Source organism: Octodon degus, unplaced genomic scaffold (genome assembly GCF_000260255.1).
Source record: "Octodon degus isolate 3935 unplaced genomic scaffold, OctDeg1.0 scaffold00009, whole genome shotgun sequence".
Classification (NCBI taxonomy): Eukaryota; Metazoa; Chordata; class Mammalia; order Rodentia; family Octodontidae; genus Octodon; species Octodon degus.
Genome location: NW_004524585.1, coordinates 14,772,314 through 14,789,966, shown reverse-complemented (window position 1 = coordinate 14,789,966; position 17,653 = coordinate 14,772,314). Strand labels below are relative to the sequence as shown.

The window sequence follows — 17,653 nt, the reverse complement described above, 5'->3', positions numbered from 1 at the left end:
ACAACATTACCCCCTCTGAAGAAGTAACCAGATCTGCCATCAGGCAATAATGGATGATAACCATTCTGGCTTCTTCAGGCTGAAAGGGGTTGAGTTGTTGACTAGCAGTGAGAGATGCTCTTCAGAGTTTCTATCTAAAGGCCTTCCATGGACACCAGACATTTTTTTAAAAATCCCCTTCCCATCTCCTCCTTCATCCTCCCTCCATCTCTTGAGCCTCTTCTCACTTGAGAAAGGTCTGTCTCCCTACTTCCTGTTGTCTACCTTTATTTTGCCCTTTATTAATAATTTAGGTTTCTCATGAGAAGACACTTTTAGAACAACTAAAATAAACAAAATGACAGTAAAGAGTGGCAAGAATGTGTGGAAACTGGATCTCTTAATGCTTCTGGTGGGCTTGTAAAGTGGAATGATTTTCTAGAGGTACCCAAAGAATTCTCCAAACTTGAATATATATTTTGTGACATAGGAGGTCCACTCCTGGAGATTTACCCAAGAAGGATCAAAAATCTCATGTGGAGTAATCTGGAGGAGACACATAGGGCAGGTGGGTTTTGTTGTTTCATGAACTATCACTCTTTGATAGTTTGGTAAAGAGGCTAAAAACATTAATAAGTCATATGTTCATTAACCTTTCTAGTATAACCCCATTAAATAAGCAGGGGGAAAAAATTAAAAATAGAGTATTTCTGAGTAGTGGGTCCAAAAATATAGTAGCTGTCAGGCAAAATTAAGGAGCATTTGGTATAACATTTTTATCTTTAGTATATAGATATCGATATCAATATAATATAGATATATGTTTGGTACAGGGTCTCCCTACGCAGCTCAGATTTGTAGTGATCCTCCTGTCTCAGCCTCCCCAGCACTGGGATTACAGGCATGCACCACCATATCCAGTTTTGCTGGCCGGTTCAATGCACCTGGGGGCAGGGCTAGCGTGGCATGTGGTGGTGGGGATCAAACCCTGGTTCCTGCGCTTGTGTGAGCAGGTGTTTAGTCCGGTAACAGCTGTCTCTCTGGCCCTTATTTTTAGTATTGATCTCTACTTGTCTAAAGATATTTTCATAGCAAATTTCATTCATAGTAACACCAAACTGCCAACAGTTCAAATGTCTACCAACCAGATGATAGATTGAAACCTGTGGCATATTCTTGCAGTGAATCGCCACGTAGTAAATAAAAAATCATTGATGTATACTGTAATATAGGTGGATGTTACAAACATATTAAGCCAAAATAGTCAGATACAGCAGAAGAAATATTGCATGAGTCCATTTTGCAATGATTAAAAATAGAATAAACTGATTTATTGTGTTATAAATCAGAATGCCCAAATTATTTTTGTCAGGGATATTACCAAGTAGTCCCCTAAAAATGGCGCAGCAAATAAAAGTCGCAGGGTTCTCTGGTGCTCCTATCCCCTTCTGGAGTTGATTTCTAGGTTCTTTTCATTTGGTTTAAAGAATTGAGCTAAATGATCAAAAAACAGTAGCAAAGTTCATTTGCAAAAGCAAAAGTGAATAGAGAAAAACTAACTGTGCAGAGTGAGCTTAGACTGCAAAGAACAGCAAAGGTATACTCTAGAAGGGGTTTGTTTTGAGGAAACCAGGATAGCGAACTCTTCATGGAGTCTGTCCTTTTACCCTATCCAAATTTCTAGGAAGACTGGAAGCACTTCTATATACTGGACCCTTTTTAAATTTTTTTTAAAAAGGTATTTAGTACGGGGTCTATAGGGTCTCACTACACAGATTGGACTCAGTGATTCTCCTGTTTTCAGCCTCCCAATCCCTGGGATTACAGGCATGCACCCTCACACCCAGTCTTAGTCAATGTCTCAGCATGCCCTGGGGGTGGGGCCAATACAGCAGGCCCAGGGATTGAACCCCTATTGCCTGCGCCTGCTTGCAGGCACTTTAATCCTCTGAGCTATTTGGCTGGCCCTCAAAGTAGATATTTTATATTGTAATTTATCAATTTAAAATATTTTAGAAAAAACCTACAACTGTATATACTGTGATATATGTCTTCTATTGGCAAAGAGGTTCATGGTAAACTTTGCCTTCCAGAAACTTCTGTTTATGGTTAGCACAAGAATGAGCTTTTAAATTTATTCTTTGACTTGTGTGTTTTTCAGTGTATTTTGAATGAGAATTGTGTGAAGTAATATTTAGTATACTGTTAGATATTTAAATTAAATACTTTCCTGCTTATTAAAACTTTGCAGAAATTACTAACTAGACCATCAAATTTGATAAATATTCATAAAACAGCATGAGTACTTTTAGGTTATAGTTTGTTAGTTTTTAGTACTTAGAAGAAATCAGGATATAACATTTACATTTATGAAGATTTTTTTTTTTTTTTTTTTTTTGGTGGTACCAGGGATGGAACTCAAGACCTTATACTTGCTACACAAGCACTTGTTCCACTGAGCTATCTCCCCGGCCAGACATTTATGAAGATTTAAAAAATTTACTTTTAAATATAACCTAATATAGGAATAGTTCAACCTCTCCTGTGTTCTTGTTGCTTTACCCCATTCCACAGGAAGTAGCTGACCAGATTGATTTATTCCCTAGGTATATAGAAGATGCATGCATATACAAATGTGTACAGACACACATGTACATTTACACAAACTGCATGCCAAATTTGGTGCTCTTTAAAAAGTGATTCTTTTATTTCATTATGGCAACTTTGCATAACATAGATTTATGACTTTAATAATATTAAATATTTAAGTGTATAGTTCAAAGACGTTAAAGCATTCACATTGTCACGCAGCCATTACCACCATCAATTCTGGAACTTTTGCATTATTCTGAACTGAGATTTTGTACCCATTGAAAGGTAATCTCCATCTTTCTCCATCCTTCTTCTCAGATCTTGCTTATGTCCATTCTACTTTCTGTCTTTATAAGTTCAACTACTGTTGGTATTTCATATCAGTTATGCAGTATTCAACTTTTTGTGTTGCCCCAGCATGCGTCAAAATTTTCTTCCAACATTTCATTATATATATGTCACGTTTTGTCCAAACCATTTGTTTTTCTATTAATATTTGGGTTTTTTTCCTTTTATTTACTGTGAATAATGTTGGGTGTTCACAATCTGCTGGACTCCTTTCTATCTTATGTATGTATACAGAAGTGGCATTGCTAGACCATAGGGTAATTTTAGGTGTAATTATTGGCAGACCCCAGTAGTGATTTCCACCGTGATCACTAGCCTTTTGCGTTCTACAACACAAGCCAGATATGGGTTTCCTTCACCACATCGTTATCAACTTGTTTTCTGTTGTATTGTTTAGTTTTTTATAATAACACTAATGAATGCTTTGCCATGCTTTTCAAACTTGTATTTTGAACTTTTGAAGAGGTCTATTTTATGAATGGTGTTCTTTTTAACTGCTCCCAGTTGATGATCTGTAGTGTTTATTTCTGGCGTCACTAATGTATACAGTACGTTTGTACTTTTTAAAAAATGTTTTAAAAACATTTTTGATACAGGGTCTTGCTACAGATACAGTTCAGACTCGGAGTGATCCTCCTGTCTCAACCTCCCTAGTGCTGGGATTACAGGTGTGCGCCATCATGCCTGGTTCTGGGGCCAGAACAACATGTGATACTGGGATCGAACTCAGTACCTTGCACTTGCCAGGCAGTTACTTATGCTGCTGAGGTATCTCTCCAGACTAGTTTGTACACTTTTTTAATTGTTAGTATAAAGCACTGTTTTATTTTATATTTAAAATATTTTCTGATTATTTTTGAGTGAGCATGGATAAAAAATATATGCAACTTAGAGTTTGATAGTTTTCACTAGAGTGATGTCAGAGTACCAATTTCCACACATCGTCGGCATCTGTGTAGTACAACTTCTTGGTGTTTCTAATCTCATAGGTGAATATGCTGTCTTCTTGATTTGCACTTTGTTATAAATGAGACTAAATTTATAGAAGCCAGTTATTTTGCTACATCCGCATCACGTCCTTTGTTTTTGTTTACATACGGATAGCATTTCTTTACGGTTTCATAGGGACAGCAGAGTCTTTAATGATGAATGAAACAGCTGTGATTCCCTCTTGGTGCTTCCAGTTCCTTGGAGGAAAAAGATAGCAAGGGTACACGTGGATAGGCACCTTTGGTTATAAATGCTATGAAAGAGAAATCTTGGATTTATGAAGGTTTATAAGTGAAAGTTGGATCAGATGCAGCGGCCCGCAGTGGCTCCTGGCAGATTCGCATGGCCAACTGGGCAAAGGGGGCGGGGCAATCTAGGCGCTTGGTCAGCAAGCTGAAAGTGGTTTGGAATGAAATGAGCAAGAAATAAGAGGTGACGCACTTGCCATATTCTTCTTATCCTATTTAAAGACAGGCATCAACAGTATTCAAAAATACAAGGAGTTGAAAATAAATCTTACTTTTACTCTCAGACCAGATACTCACTGAATCTGATTAAATGTCTTTAGGGTGCAAATTGATTCTTTGGTCACCTCTTTTTTTTTTTCTATTTAACTAATTTTTTATTTAAGACCGAAACCCTGTACATCATCTTGTATTATTTCATATTTCCCCAAATGTGTGATTACAAAGTCAGCTCGTTTTCTCATGTGAAATTAATTTGTGGCTCTTTGAAGCTTGCTAAATGGTGCATTGTTTGCTGCTAAGTTGTCTGTAACAATCTCCTCATTAGGGAGAGAAGCTCTTTGAGTGCATCCTTCTGTGTGTGACCAAATTCCAAATGTCTGATGATTCCATGTGGGGGAGGAAGTGCCACTCGCAGAAAATGACTCGCAGCTTCTCGTGCTTTGCAGTAAATTCTTAGGCATCAACTCTGTATTTTGGGCAGTATGAGCAGTGATGGATTTGCTCAGCTTAATTTTCATCAGTTAGTCCTTTCAGCTTCCCCAGCATTCAAACAGATACACAGAAGTATGCTAATGTCTTTTACCAGTAGTTACAGATCAACTCACCCCTGTAAAAAAAAAAAAGGTGAAGTGCAAGTATTGTTCATTTTGGAAGGTAGTGCCTACCCTTCTCTTTTCTGGATTTGATGGGTGTGTCTACTCCTGTGTTTCCCTTGTTTTCCCCACACCTTTTCACTTTTGCCTGTATATCTCATGTTTATGAGTAATGCCCTTGAGGTATACACATAAAACGTTTGCTGGAATCAAAAAAATCTCATGGTAGAAACTAGGCATTAGATTTCCAGGGGCGGGCGTCGTAGGTATTTTGGTTATTATTATTTTTTTTTCCTTTAACTTTCATAGAAATGGCTTGGTTGGTGCTTGTTGCAGAATAAGTGAATGAAAATATTTTTGAAGTGCCTGCGTTTGTTCTAAGTGAATTTTTCTATATATATATATATATATATATATATCTTCTCATTTCTTATTATTTTAATTACTAGAATCTGGAATGCAGTTAGAGTCTGTCTTATTCTCTTATTGCTAACGATAGCAGTTTTAAGTGTGATTCTTTTTTGTGGGCTCACATTGCTTTTCTATTATTGCTTGTAAATGATTTGTTATTTTGGAGACAGTGTCTTGTTGTGTAGCCCCAGCTAGTTTTTGAACTCACTATGTAGCCTAGGCTGACCTTAAACTTGTGGCCTTCCTCCTGCCTCAGCCTCCCAAGTGCTGGATTACAAGCATGCATGACCACTCTCACTTGCTTATAAATGTTTAAAGTAGTTCCTGATACAGTGTTTCTATAAGCTGTTCAGTCCTGTTCTTTGTAGCTATCACCAAATAATGAAGATCATTGCTATAGGTCTTGATATGTAGGTCAACATCTTTCTTCATTTTTTAATACCATTCTTATTTTCCTTTTATTGAATTCATGAGTTCTTATATATCTTCTATTTTTTTATATTGTGTTTAACATTTTTAATTTAGACTGCAAAAAAAGCAAGCAAGCAACAAAAAAAGTGAAATCATCAAATGATGTAAAGTCATCCTTTCCAGGAAAATAGAAGGTAGACCCTACTACGAAGAAAAGGTGCTCAGTTCATGCGTGTGAAATTTAGAAGTATACTGAAATATTATAGTTAACTTCTGAAAATTCTGTAGTTTTGTTTACCTCCCTGTGTAGCCATAACCATGTAAGGCAGGCTTCCTTATAGTTAACTGTCACCTATAATATAAAACCTCATTAATAAACTAACAGTTAGATGTGGTCTTACTGGAAATTCTTAACTGTAAATTTAATTTTTTTTCTTTACATGATGAATTATCTTAGAATAAGTCACTCCATTTCTGGAACAAAACATGAAAGGCATGACTATGCAAGAACCCACTCTACTACTAGCAGGAAAACTATTTTGGTTCTTCAGGAAAAAAAAGTTAATTTTCACAGTTATACTCCAATAATTATATATTAAAATGCAGGGCAAATTTGTGTACCTCAGAAATTTCTGTGTTTTTGTTTGTTCATTTATTTTTGAATGGTCATGTGGCAAGCATTTTTATCCAACAGTAAATATTTTATATTGTGTTAAACTCTCCTGCCTTTAAAAATCTTCTGGTTTAAAATAAAATGTTTTTTGTTTTTAATCTTTCTTCTTGACCTTTGACTCTCTATTTCATTTTTCATGCCTTTTTCCCCCTAAAGCTTAACTTTTCTGTAGGCCTCTTTGCCTAAGCTTACTTTTCTCGTGTAATTAATTCCTTTTGGATGTATCCGACTATCATCAAATAGCCCAGGTCAGACTGACATTTCTTCCTGTAGAGTGCCATCCCTTTTCAACTTCCCCCACTGTCTGCACACTAACACTGCCCCCCTACTAGACGCCCGGGGCATGTGCCCTCTAACTTCCTGGTAGCTCCCATCATTTTCCCGTGCCCACTTCTCCAAGACTGGTTTCTTGTCTTCCTCTTCCATATTTTTCCATTACCATATTCTGGATCGTATCATCTGAAACCAGAGTTATTGAAGCTTTGTTCTAATTGACCTCCCCCTTTCTAATTTATCTTCATGTCTGTGAGTGTCATTGTAACTTTACGTAATATTGTATCTTAAACCTCACTCATTGATTCCTGAAAGCAGTGCTGGGCATGCAGATGTGAACAGAAGTACGTGCCAGTCCCTGCTCTCCAGAAGCTTTTGTTTTAGTGGTAGATAGGGGTGAGGAGAGGGGAAGAGGAGGTACTAAGGCAAGCAAGGCATTTGGGGTTTTGCTAATGGCCATGAAGTGATGGAGTGGGGCACTGCCTTAGGTTGGTGCTGATGGAGACCTCTCTGGATGAGTGATGTTTGAGTTGGAATGAAGGCGGCTGGAACATGTTGGGAAACAAAGAAAATAGAAAATGCTGAAAGAATTAATCAGTGGACGCGATAGTCTTTAAAATAACCATTGTGGGCTGGCTTGGTGACACCTGTTTATAAGCCTATAATCCCCACATGTGGAGGGAAGCTTATGCAGATTGCTTTGAGTTCAAGGCCAGCTTGGTCTAACAAGTGAGTTGAAGGTGAACTGCCTGGGGAGGCCCTGTCTCAGAAAGAGCAAAATGAATGAATGAATGAATGAAATAACCATTGTGTACAGATACATGTGTACCATTTAAAGTAGCATCTCAGACACGCTCAGGAGGGGGAGGAATGTATGATTTACAAAAGGAGTTAGGAAAATTAGCTGTTGTATGTAATATTTGATTCTTTGCTTTGTTAACAGTTCACAAGGTACCTTTCCTGGCTGTGGGGCAGGACTTATGCAGCACAATGAAACATTGATGCAAAAAGAAAATCCTATAGGGTGGTGTGTGTGTGTGTGTGTATGAGTGTATGATTTCTTTTAAAGTTTTTGTTTCTGGTTTTTAAATCCATACTTCCTAGATCTTAATTCAACTTTTTTTTTTTTTTTTTTTTTGCGGAACCAGGGATTGAACTCAGACCTTTGCACTTGCCAGGGAAGCGCTTATTCTGCTGAACTATCTCCCAGCCTTAGATCTTAATTCACAATCAGCATAGAATTTGCTTTTGACCAATTAATGTCTGAAAAATTTCAAAGGATATGTTTATTGGACTACAGAATAGGGTGCTGAGCTTCTGCATGAGATTTTTTAGTTATGTGCTTATATCTCAGGTAGTAAGGTGCTGCTGGTCATAGGTGTAAGGGATAAGCCAGGTCTGAGGCCTCTGAGAGACAAAAACCAGCGTGATGTGTAAATTAGCAGTTAATTTACACAAAGTTCAAATGAACTCAAAGTTCAAATGAACTCACAGTTCATTGGCAGGGCGGTGGGACACTGTAGCCATGGTCTTTTTGTTGTAGTTCTTGAAGATATATAATGCTTAAAAATTTCTAGCTTTTTAATAATTTTTTTCTTCCATTGAAAATCTGGAGATTTTTACTTGAGTTTTTTGAGATATGGTAATGAGTCGTCATATTGTTTATGGGAATTGTTACTTGACAATCCCCATGACTATGAATTTAATTCCATTTGAAATTAATTGTGGGGGGAGTTTTGTCCATCGTCTACTCAGTCATTGTGTGTATGGTCATGCAGCTGTTTGAATCAGCCGGACGCTGGGTTCGTGCTGGAGCTTCTGTTATGCACTTTTTTAGGAAACCCTTTATGCTTTGTGCCTTTGACTTGCATCAACTAAATTTTGCTCTATAGCTGACTGTTAGTTTATTGTAACTAGTGAGATAGATATAGATTGTGTTTCTTTCTGTAATTTTATACCACTGCCCCAATCATCTTGTTGCAAACTATGAAAGAAAGGAAAGTATTTGCTTGAACTGTTGAATTTAGTGCTTTATTTGCATGAATTCTTGACTTTTATGCTTCATTAGGCACTTGTAACATTTTTAACTATTTTACCATATTTTTTTTCCTTCTAAGGAAAAGTTCTATGGGTGTTTTGTTTTATATTGTATTATAGTAAAGAAACAGTGCAACAGGCAAATAATGCCATGTTAGAATTTTGTATTCATTAATGAAAAGCTACCTCACCTCTCAACTAGATCTGGAGTAAAATGCTTTAATGCTATTTTTGGACCAATTTGTATGATTACTGGTTGTCTTCTCTGAAGGAACATTGAAACAGCCATCCTGCAAATGGCAGCCCTCTTGTAAATACCCGTCACACACGTGCCCTGAGTATGTCCCTGCTAGGCCCTCAGCAGCACTCAGAAGTGGATGCCACGTGGCTCCTGGTAGTGGAAGTCTTTGCAGCTATGTGGGATGTCATACTCTTGTAGAAAGGCCCTTTAGACAAGACCTGCATGGCTTTGCCTGGGAATGGAGGGGGTCATCCAAGGCCATTTACTAAAGCTGCTTTGTCACTGGGGCTCTGAAGTTGAAATCTAGTCTCTGGTTTAAAAAAAAATAATAACTTTTTTTCCACCAACTAACAAAGCTGCTGGCTGTTTTAAAAGCTGTTCTTGAAGTTTATGTTATTTTATCTGTCTACTTGAATTTTTCTTATACAGTATTTATTAATATACCCTTACTATTGTCTCCCTAGCTTACTACAGAATGGTCAGTTGGAAATTGTGACAGGTGGCTGGGTCATGCCTGATGAAGCTACTGCACATTATTTTGCCTTAATTGACCAACTAATTGAAGGACATCAGTGGCTGGAAAAAAATCTAGGTATGTACTGATGTTTTTCTCTTTCATTTGAGCTATTCTGGGAAATTATGTTTAGAGATGTTAGATTAAGATTTTTTTTTCCTCATTATTAACTATTGAAAATCAGTAATATATAGCAAATTAAAAATTTTAGACAAATGTTGAAATGTAAAAGATATAAGATGCAGACAGTGAATTTTAGAAAAATATTTCTAAAATGAACATATAATGAGATTAATAATAGATTGCACATTGTAAAAAATTATTTACAGGGCTGGGGAGATGGCTCAGTGGAATAAGCACTTCCCTGGCAAGTGCTAAAGGCCCGAGTTCAATCCCTGGTTCCGCCAAAAAAAAAAAAAAAAATTATTTACAAACTTGAATGAATATAAAAATAAAAATTGTCTAGAATAAACATGAAGAAGAGTTTACAAATCAGTCATATAATAGTTCTCTGCCAAAATCAAGAAACTTATATCCATATAATTAGAATTCTCAAAATAAAAGGAGGGATTTAATATTTAATTAAAGATTAAATATTAAATCTTTAATATTTAAAGATTTAAAATTTCTGAATTTAGTTAAAATTATAGCACCACATTTCCAAGAAAATGAACTTTTTGCAAAAGAAATATGAATAAAATCATACCAAGATACACAAAGCTGAAATTGTCCAAAACTAATTGTAAAGAAAGAAATCATTAAAGCATATACGTAGAAAACAATATTAGCTATGGAAGAACAAAATTAGATAGCGTCTTGTTTCACATTAGGAAAAAAAAAAAAAGAGCAAGTGGTAAGAAACTAGAGTTATTTATTCAAAGGACTGAAAAAAAAATCTGTCCTCATTGAATTTTATATTTAGCAAATATACCTTTGAGAACTAAAAGTAAAATATTTTCCAGTTATAGAAACTTGAAACATTCTAATACTTCCAGATGTAGTATATAGAAAATAAGAAAGACCATAATCCAAAAGGAAGAGAAGTAGCTGTATGGTCCTGGATAAAGAATATAGAGCTCTCAGGACTATGTAAAATATAATTATATTAGAAAAACCCATTTAAAGTGTCATTGAAGATTTCCACAAAACAGTATCAATCTTTTTTCAGGTTATATGAATATTTTTTCGTGTGTGTGTGTGTGTGTGTGTGTGTGTGTGTAAAAGACTAGAAAGAACTAATATAAAGTCAATGAAAAATGGAAATACACTTTTTAAAGTTTCTAATACTAGGAGAAAATATCATACCATGTCTAATAAGTAGATTCTAAGTCAAAGAAACAGTATAATCGTAAAACAAAAATTAAAATTAAACAATATTCAGAAAATTAGTTAAATATTAATTCTAAATTAAATATTTCAAAATAATATTCAAAAATTAAAATTAAATTGTGAGTCCAACTAAGAGGCCAGACTGTAGTGTATCATTTTAAAAATTTGTGATCAATTCAGAGTACTCACATAGTATTTGATTAGGTTAATATAGACAAAAATAACAACTAAGTGAAAGCTTCCATGACAGAAAATAATTGCTGAGATAAATAAACCATAACAAAAATATTGGAATGGCAAGTATATGACCAGCAGTTCTAACAGTTTGGGGATAAGATATCGCACAAAGTTCTAGTATGTGGTGAACGTGGACGGTGCCCATGACGCTTACTGGTGGCCAGTTGTCACTTGTGGGACTGAACTACTACTATTTCCTTGTTGTCGACCCTGTAGACCCAGACAGAGTCATGACCCACAGGGTGCAGAAGTTCATTTGTGGAGTATGCTGATGGAAATATTTTGCTGCTGTATATAAAAGAATAATTAAAAGACTGCTGTTGTATACCTCTTTTTCTCCTGTGTTTAATTGTTTGCCCTATTTGGTGGGTTCTTTCTGTTTTCATTCATGGAGTTGTGGTCATTTTGATCCCTCTCGCGAATATCTTTTAGTAGTCTGTGTAGGCTTGGCTTTGTTGTCATGAAATTCTTTAGCTGTTCTTTGTCATGGAAGTGTTTCACTTCTCCATTCTACTTGAAGGAGAGTTTTGGAGGGTATATCAGTCTGGGTTGGAATTTGTTTTCTTGCAGGACTTGAAGTACTTTGCTCCATGCTCTTCTTGACTTGATGGTTTGTGAAGAAAAATCTGCCATTACCCTGATGGGTTTTCCTTTAAATGTGATCTGTTTCTTTTCTTAGCAGCTTTTAGTATACTGTTCCTGTGCTGAATTTCTGGGATCTTGATTATTATATGTCTGGGTGTGGTTTTAATTGGATTGAGGTTATTTGAAGTTCTATATGCTTCGGTTACCTGACTGTCAGATTGTTGCCTCATATTTGGGAAGTTTTCTGCTATTACTTCTGCCCATATTCTTTTTATATCATTTGTATTGACTCTTTCCTTCTGTTAGTCACACATTGTTCATCTTTGCATCGTCTTGCAGGTATTGAATTATTTTTTCCTGCATCGTAGTTGTTTTGAAGAGATCTTTTCATACCTTTTCACTAGCTGCAATGGTGTCTTCAAGGTTGAAAGTCTATTTTCACTTTCATTCAAACGGTTTTCCCAGCTTGTGATTGAGGTTTTAATTTCCTGTAGATCACTTTGAATCTGCTTCATGCATTCTATTTCTTTCTTATGTTGCTCATTCAAAGACTCCATCATTGTTGTATTCTACTGTATTTTTTAAATCAGTGTTTTCTTTAAAAGCACTTAGTACTTTCATTATAATTCTCATTTCTTTTTTTTTAACTTCAGAAATTATTTCTGATCTGATTTCTTCTATCCCTTTCTGCAGTTGTTTCTTTACTTCAGATGCTATTATTTCAGAGATTCCAGGTGTGTGCTTTCCAATTTATTCTATACTGTTGTCTCCTGTATTTGTTCTGGGTGGGCTTGGAGCCTGAGAATTATTTTGCTCCTTCTCTTTGTTGTTTTGTATAGCACTGTCTTCTGACTTTTGGTGTAGAGCTTTGGTACAGTTATTACCTTAGCACCAGGTCCAGATCTACCAAGTTGAAACTCATCCAGGTGGGTATGGCTTGGGTCTGGCTGCTGTGCATCACTTATTCCTGCTTCAGCCCTTTGAAGTGAATCTGCTGTGCCACTCCGGGAAGATGTTCTACTCCTGGATCAACTGGGTGGGTCTTGCCTCTAGCCTCTCTACAAGGAGTTCTGCCAGAGAGTTCCACACCAGGCCTGTCAGATAGAGGAAGTTCCACACACATGGCTGACCTGGGTGCTGGCTGGAGTGAGGGTCTGCAGGGTCCCAGGAGTTCCCACTCCAAGATTTTATTTTATTTTTTAAAATAGATTCCCCAGAACTGATAGTTGTTGAGTAATTTATCCATCATTAATTTGTGATATTTCTGAAATCATAAACTCAGTTATAAAGACATACAATAGGTTTAGGGGCATCTACTTTATTTAATGTTATTTTATCAATTAATATACCTAATTGATAGGCTTATGATATGGTATGCAATTTGTGTTTATTAACTGTAAAATTTTTGTTTTAATTATTAAGAATTGATCATAGCATTATAATGGGCAAAATACTATTATTGGCTTAAGCCTGAAAATAACAATGAAAGTAAGTTATTAATTATGTGTGGTAGTTTAAGTGAAGCTATAAGGGAGCTCAAATTGTGTTGTCTGGGTGCTGGCTTTTGAAGTTTGGAGAGAAAAGTAAACAAGACATCTCTTCGGGACTTTTCTAGTAAATGGAGGCTTCCAACATAGGACTTTTTGTGACTGGCTTCTTTCCCTTGGCATGATGGTGTCATTCCTTTTTATTGCCTGGCAAATCTTTGTTGTATATATAGCTCACATTTGTTTATCCGTTGCTTAGTTGATGGACATGTTTCTTATGTTGGTTATGATGATTAATGCTGTTATCCACATGTAAAAGATTTTGTGTAGACATGTTTTTGTGTAGACATGTTTCCATTTTTATTGGCTATAAACATGGGAGTAGACTTGCATGATGACTTTCCTATTTAGAGGAGTTGTAAAACTGTTTCCAGAATGGCTACCCCACTTCTCTCATCAGGAACGTTTGAGGGGTCTGCTTTCTCCCTGTCTTCACATTCATTGTTGTCTTTTTTTTTTTTGGTACCCATGTAGTACATGTGAAATACCTGATTATGATTTTGCTTTGTGTGTCCCTAATAGCTATCAGTGTTAAATATCAACTATCTTTGGAAAATGTTTACTCAAATCCTTTGTCTAATTTTTAAGAGGTATTTGTCTTTTTTGTTGTTGCCTTATAGGAGTGCTTTATAGATTCTCGGTAAAAGTCTTGTCAAGGATTTGCAAGTATTTTCCTTCCATTCTGTGGATTCCTTTCTCTCTTGAAGGTGTTTTCTGATGCATAGTGTTTTGGTTACTTTTCTGTCACTGCTGAGACAAAACACCTGACACCTCGGATCAAGGAAAGAAAGGCTTATTTATTTAGCTCACAGTTCATGGAGCTTTCAGTCCATACTCAGCTGGCTCCAAAGCAGAGGGGCACATGGAAGAAGGCAGCAGTTCAGAGGCAAGAAACAATGAAAGCAGTGAGAGCAGAATGGCAAGAGCAGCAGCAGAGAGCAGCCTTTCCCTCCCTTGTCCTGTGTGCAAGCTGCCACACCAGCCTTGGACCATGAATCAGTCAGAACCTCGAGAAGCCCGCCCCGTGACTGCTGTGTGAGGCTGGGGTAGGGGATGGGCACCTAGACACACACTGAAACACACACAATTTTTACTTTATTTTTTTCCTTTTCTGTTCAAATTGGTCTCAGGTTCTTGGCCTCACCCATTGTCCTGCCTCAGCCTCTCAAGTAGCTAGAACCATATTTTACAGTGCCCAGAAATGCTTTACACTTTCAAATCTAGTTTATCTGCTTGTCTTTTGTCACTTGTGCTTTGGTGTTCAAGAACATTGTTCTCTAATTCAAGAGCATGAAGATTTGTTTTTTTTCTAATGGTTTTATTTCTTAAATTGGCTATGTGATTTATTTTGAGTTAATTTTGCTGTGTAATATGAGGTAGGATTCCATGTCCTTTCTTTTACATGTTACCAGCCAGCTGTCCCAGGGTCCCTGTTGAGAAGATGGCACCTTGCTCCTTGGATTGTCCTGGTGCTCTTGCTGACAGTTCCGCAGAAACGTGAGGCTTTCTCTTTGAACTCCGTTCATGAACTCCTGTACGGCAGTAGCAAGCTGGTTTGGTTATTGTACAGGGTGTGATATAATATGGTGGACATTTAAATTTAAAGATGATTATAGTAAAAGACACAATACCAACGATTCCCCTCAAAATACTCTTCCCTCTTTTCAAACACATTTGTTCCATCACTCTTGTCACTTCATGAAACAGTTCTGGAAGTCTTTGTTGTGCGTGTCATCATAATTCTTTCCTTTTTTATGCTTGGGTAGTGTTTCCTTGCTTGCCTAGCTACCTCTTACACATTGTGTTGTTTTATTATTTAGTTGTCAGTGCTCCTGCTTCAATAATACTTTATCCCTGGGTCTTTCTGCAGGCACATTATGGATAAATGCTAGTAGGTTTATTTGGTTGTCTAGTAGAGGCATGTTTAACTTTATGCGAAGTTGGAAAGACGTTTCTAGAGTGTCTTTGCTGTTTTATACTACCAGCCACAAATTACAGTTTGGGTTGTTCTGTATTCTTGATGATAGGTTTTATTTGTCTTAACCACTTCTAGTAGTGAGTATATAGTGATATTTGTCATCTTAACTTGTATTTCTTTGATGACTATTGATATTGCATGCTTTTTCTTGCGCTGACTGACCTGTGATATGTCTTTCATAATTAAAATTTTCTAAATCTTTTACCCTTTCTTCTTGATTGGATTTTTGGTCTTTGAGTTGCACATATTATTTTTATGTTCTCATTCTAAGTTCTTTGTCCCATTGGTGCTTTATGAATATTTTTCTCTCTGTGATTATTTGTTTTTAGTGGTGCTTTTCCATTTCTTTTAACAGTTTCATACCAATTTATAAAAATGTTTTTGATTTGTATGTGTATGTATGTGCTTATATAATCGTCATAATTAGCTAGTTTATTCAATAGTTTAATTATTAGTACTATTTTTGTATATAATTTCTTGTTAGGGCAATGTGTAATATATTCAAAAAATGTTGTGGGTTTGGGAATAGCTCAGTGGTAAAATGGTTTTCTCATAAAGTTTGAAATAAATAAGTGAAAAAAGTTGTCATCTTTTTAAATATATGTATATACACATACACCACCAAATATAACTATATATAAAATCATATGTATCGGTGAGACTATATATCTGTGTGTAAGTTCAAAAATGTAAGGGCCAGGGACATGGCTCAGTGGAATAAGCGCTTCCCTGGCAAGCACACGGGTCTAAGTTCAATCCCCGGTTCTGCCAAAAAAACACAAAAAAACCCCGTAACGGTTACATATGATAATGACATAGTTTCTTTCTTGTTCTTGCCTCATCTCCTCTGATATGTTATATATATATATATATATATATATATATATATATATATATATATATATAGAGAGAGAGAGAGAGAGAGAGAGTGTGTTGTGAGGTCTTGCTATGTTGCTCAGGCTGGCCTTGGACTCCCCTGGACCTCAGGCTGGCCTGAAACTCCTGGTACTCCTCCTGCCTTATGCTCTGGAGTGCTGGCATTGCAGGAATGAGCCACCAGCTGCTTGTTCTATACTTTTAAAGGAAATAATTTAGCCATACTAAATATGATCTTTTTTATGGTAGATATTTTTTATAGTGTTAAATGTTTTTTAGTACTTTTCAATTAGCAATACATATTGAATATTACTGGGGATTCTTTCTGACATCTATTAGCATGATACGGTTTTTCTAATTTGTCTTGTGAATGTGATCACAGTTTGCTCAATTAAAAAGTCATTGACTTCCAGGGTAAATCCCTTTTGGTTTTGGTGCTACTGAGTTCAATCTGTTTAGTGTTTTTTGTTTATGATTTTTATACCCATTTTCATAAGTGAGATGAGTTTTCTTTTTTAATGTGCTCCATTCATATGAATTATTTATTGTTCTATGAAACTTAATACAGTATTTGGGTAGCATTGTATCCTTTATTTTCTATGATTTCATGGATATTGGAAAAGAAACACTTCTAAAATGTTATGCCTCCAGGGTCTTTTGTTGGAGATAGGTCTTTTTGATAATTGTAAAAAGTTCTTTGTGATTATTGATTGATAAATCAGAGTTATACCTAAAGTAGGAATTAAAAGTTATCTTATTAGAAATCAACATTATAGTTATTTAAAATATCAAGTAATAATTGTATGAGAGAATCTTTGTTTTCAACAGTATTATGCAAACAATAGATAATTCTTTGTGGGGAAAACAGGTAAAAATAACGCATGTTAGTAGAAAGTGAGAAAAATTCCTCACAACTTCCTGTTTATGTATTACTGTTTTGTGATACATAGCAGTATAGTACTTGGACTTTTCTAAATGTATTTATTTATAACATTTGGGATTTTTAAAATATTACACTTTTTCCTAAATTTGCCATGTTCTTACCCTCTTATTAAAAAGTACTGCTTGTTTGATGTCAAGGAAAACCCTGGCAAGATGCTGGATTTGTTTAGCTTCTTCTCAGCCTTCATTTCCTTTAATATCAAAGTTTTGAAAACTATAGTTTATATTCTCTTATTTCTGTGTCACTCCCTTTCAGAGCTTCTTCACTCTGTTGCAGTTAGGGTGATGCACTAGGGATTTTTTTTTTTTTTTTTTGGTGGTACCAGGGATCAAACTCAGGACCTTGTGCTTGCCAGGCAGTTGCTTAAGCTGCTGAGCTATCTCCCCAGCTCTGCACTAGTGATTTTAATGTGGAAGAGATTGTAAATGATGCCACAGTCACTAAATGGAATCAATGCTGAGCTCTCTGATGTCACTGTAGCAGTCACTGTTCATTTTCATCTCATTTGTATGCTTATTTTCCATTGTTGATTGGGGTTATATATAGTCCTTTATTTTATGACCTAATTTTGATATAATTTCAAACTTACGCAGAGCTATATGTTCATACAAGAGGACTCCTGTGTGTTC

The 17,653-nt window shown here is 35.9% G+C and overlaps 1 protein-coding gene across 1 annotated transcript in view; it reads left to right on the top strand.

Annotated features, from left to right (window-relative positions):
* Positions 1-17,653, top strand: part of Man2a1 (mannosidase alpha class 2A member 1) — a 173,520-nt gene that overhangs the window by 44,606 nt on the left and 111,261 nt on the right. The window contains exon 5 of the mRNA XM_004625404.3: positions 9,480-9,607. Within this exon, the coding sequence (XP_004625461.1) occupies positions 9,480-9,607 (128 nt within the window). The remainder of the gene's footprint in view (positions 1-9,479; positions 9,608-17,653) is intronic.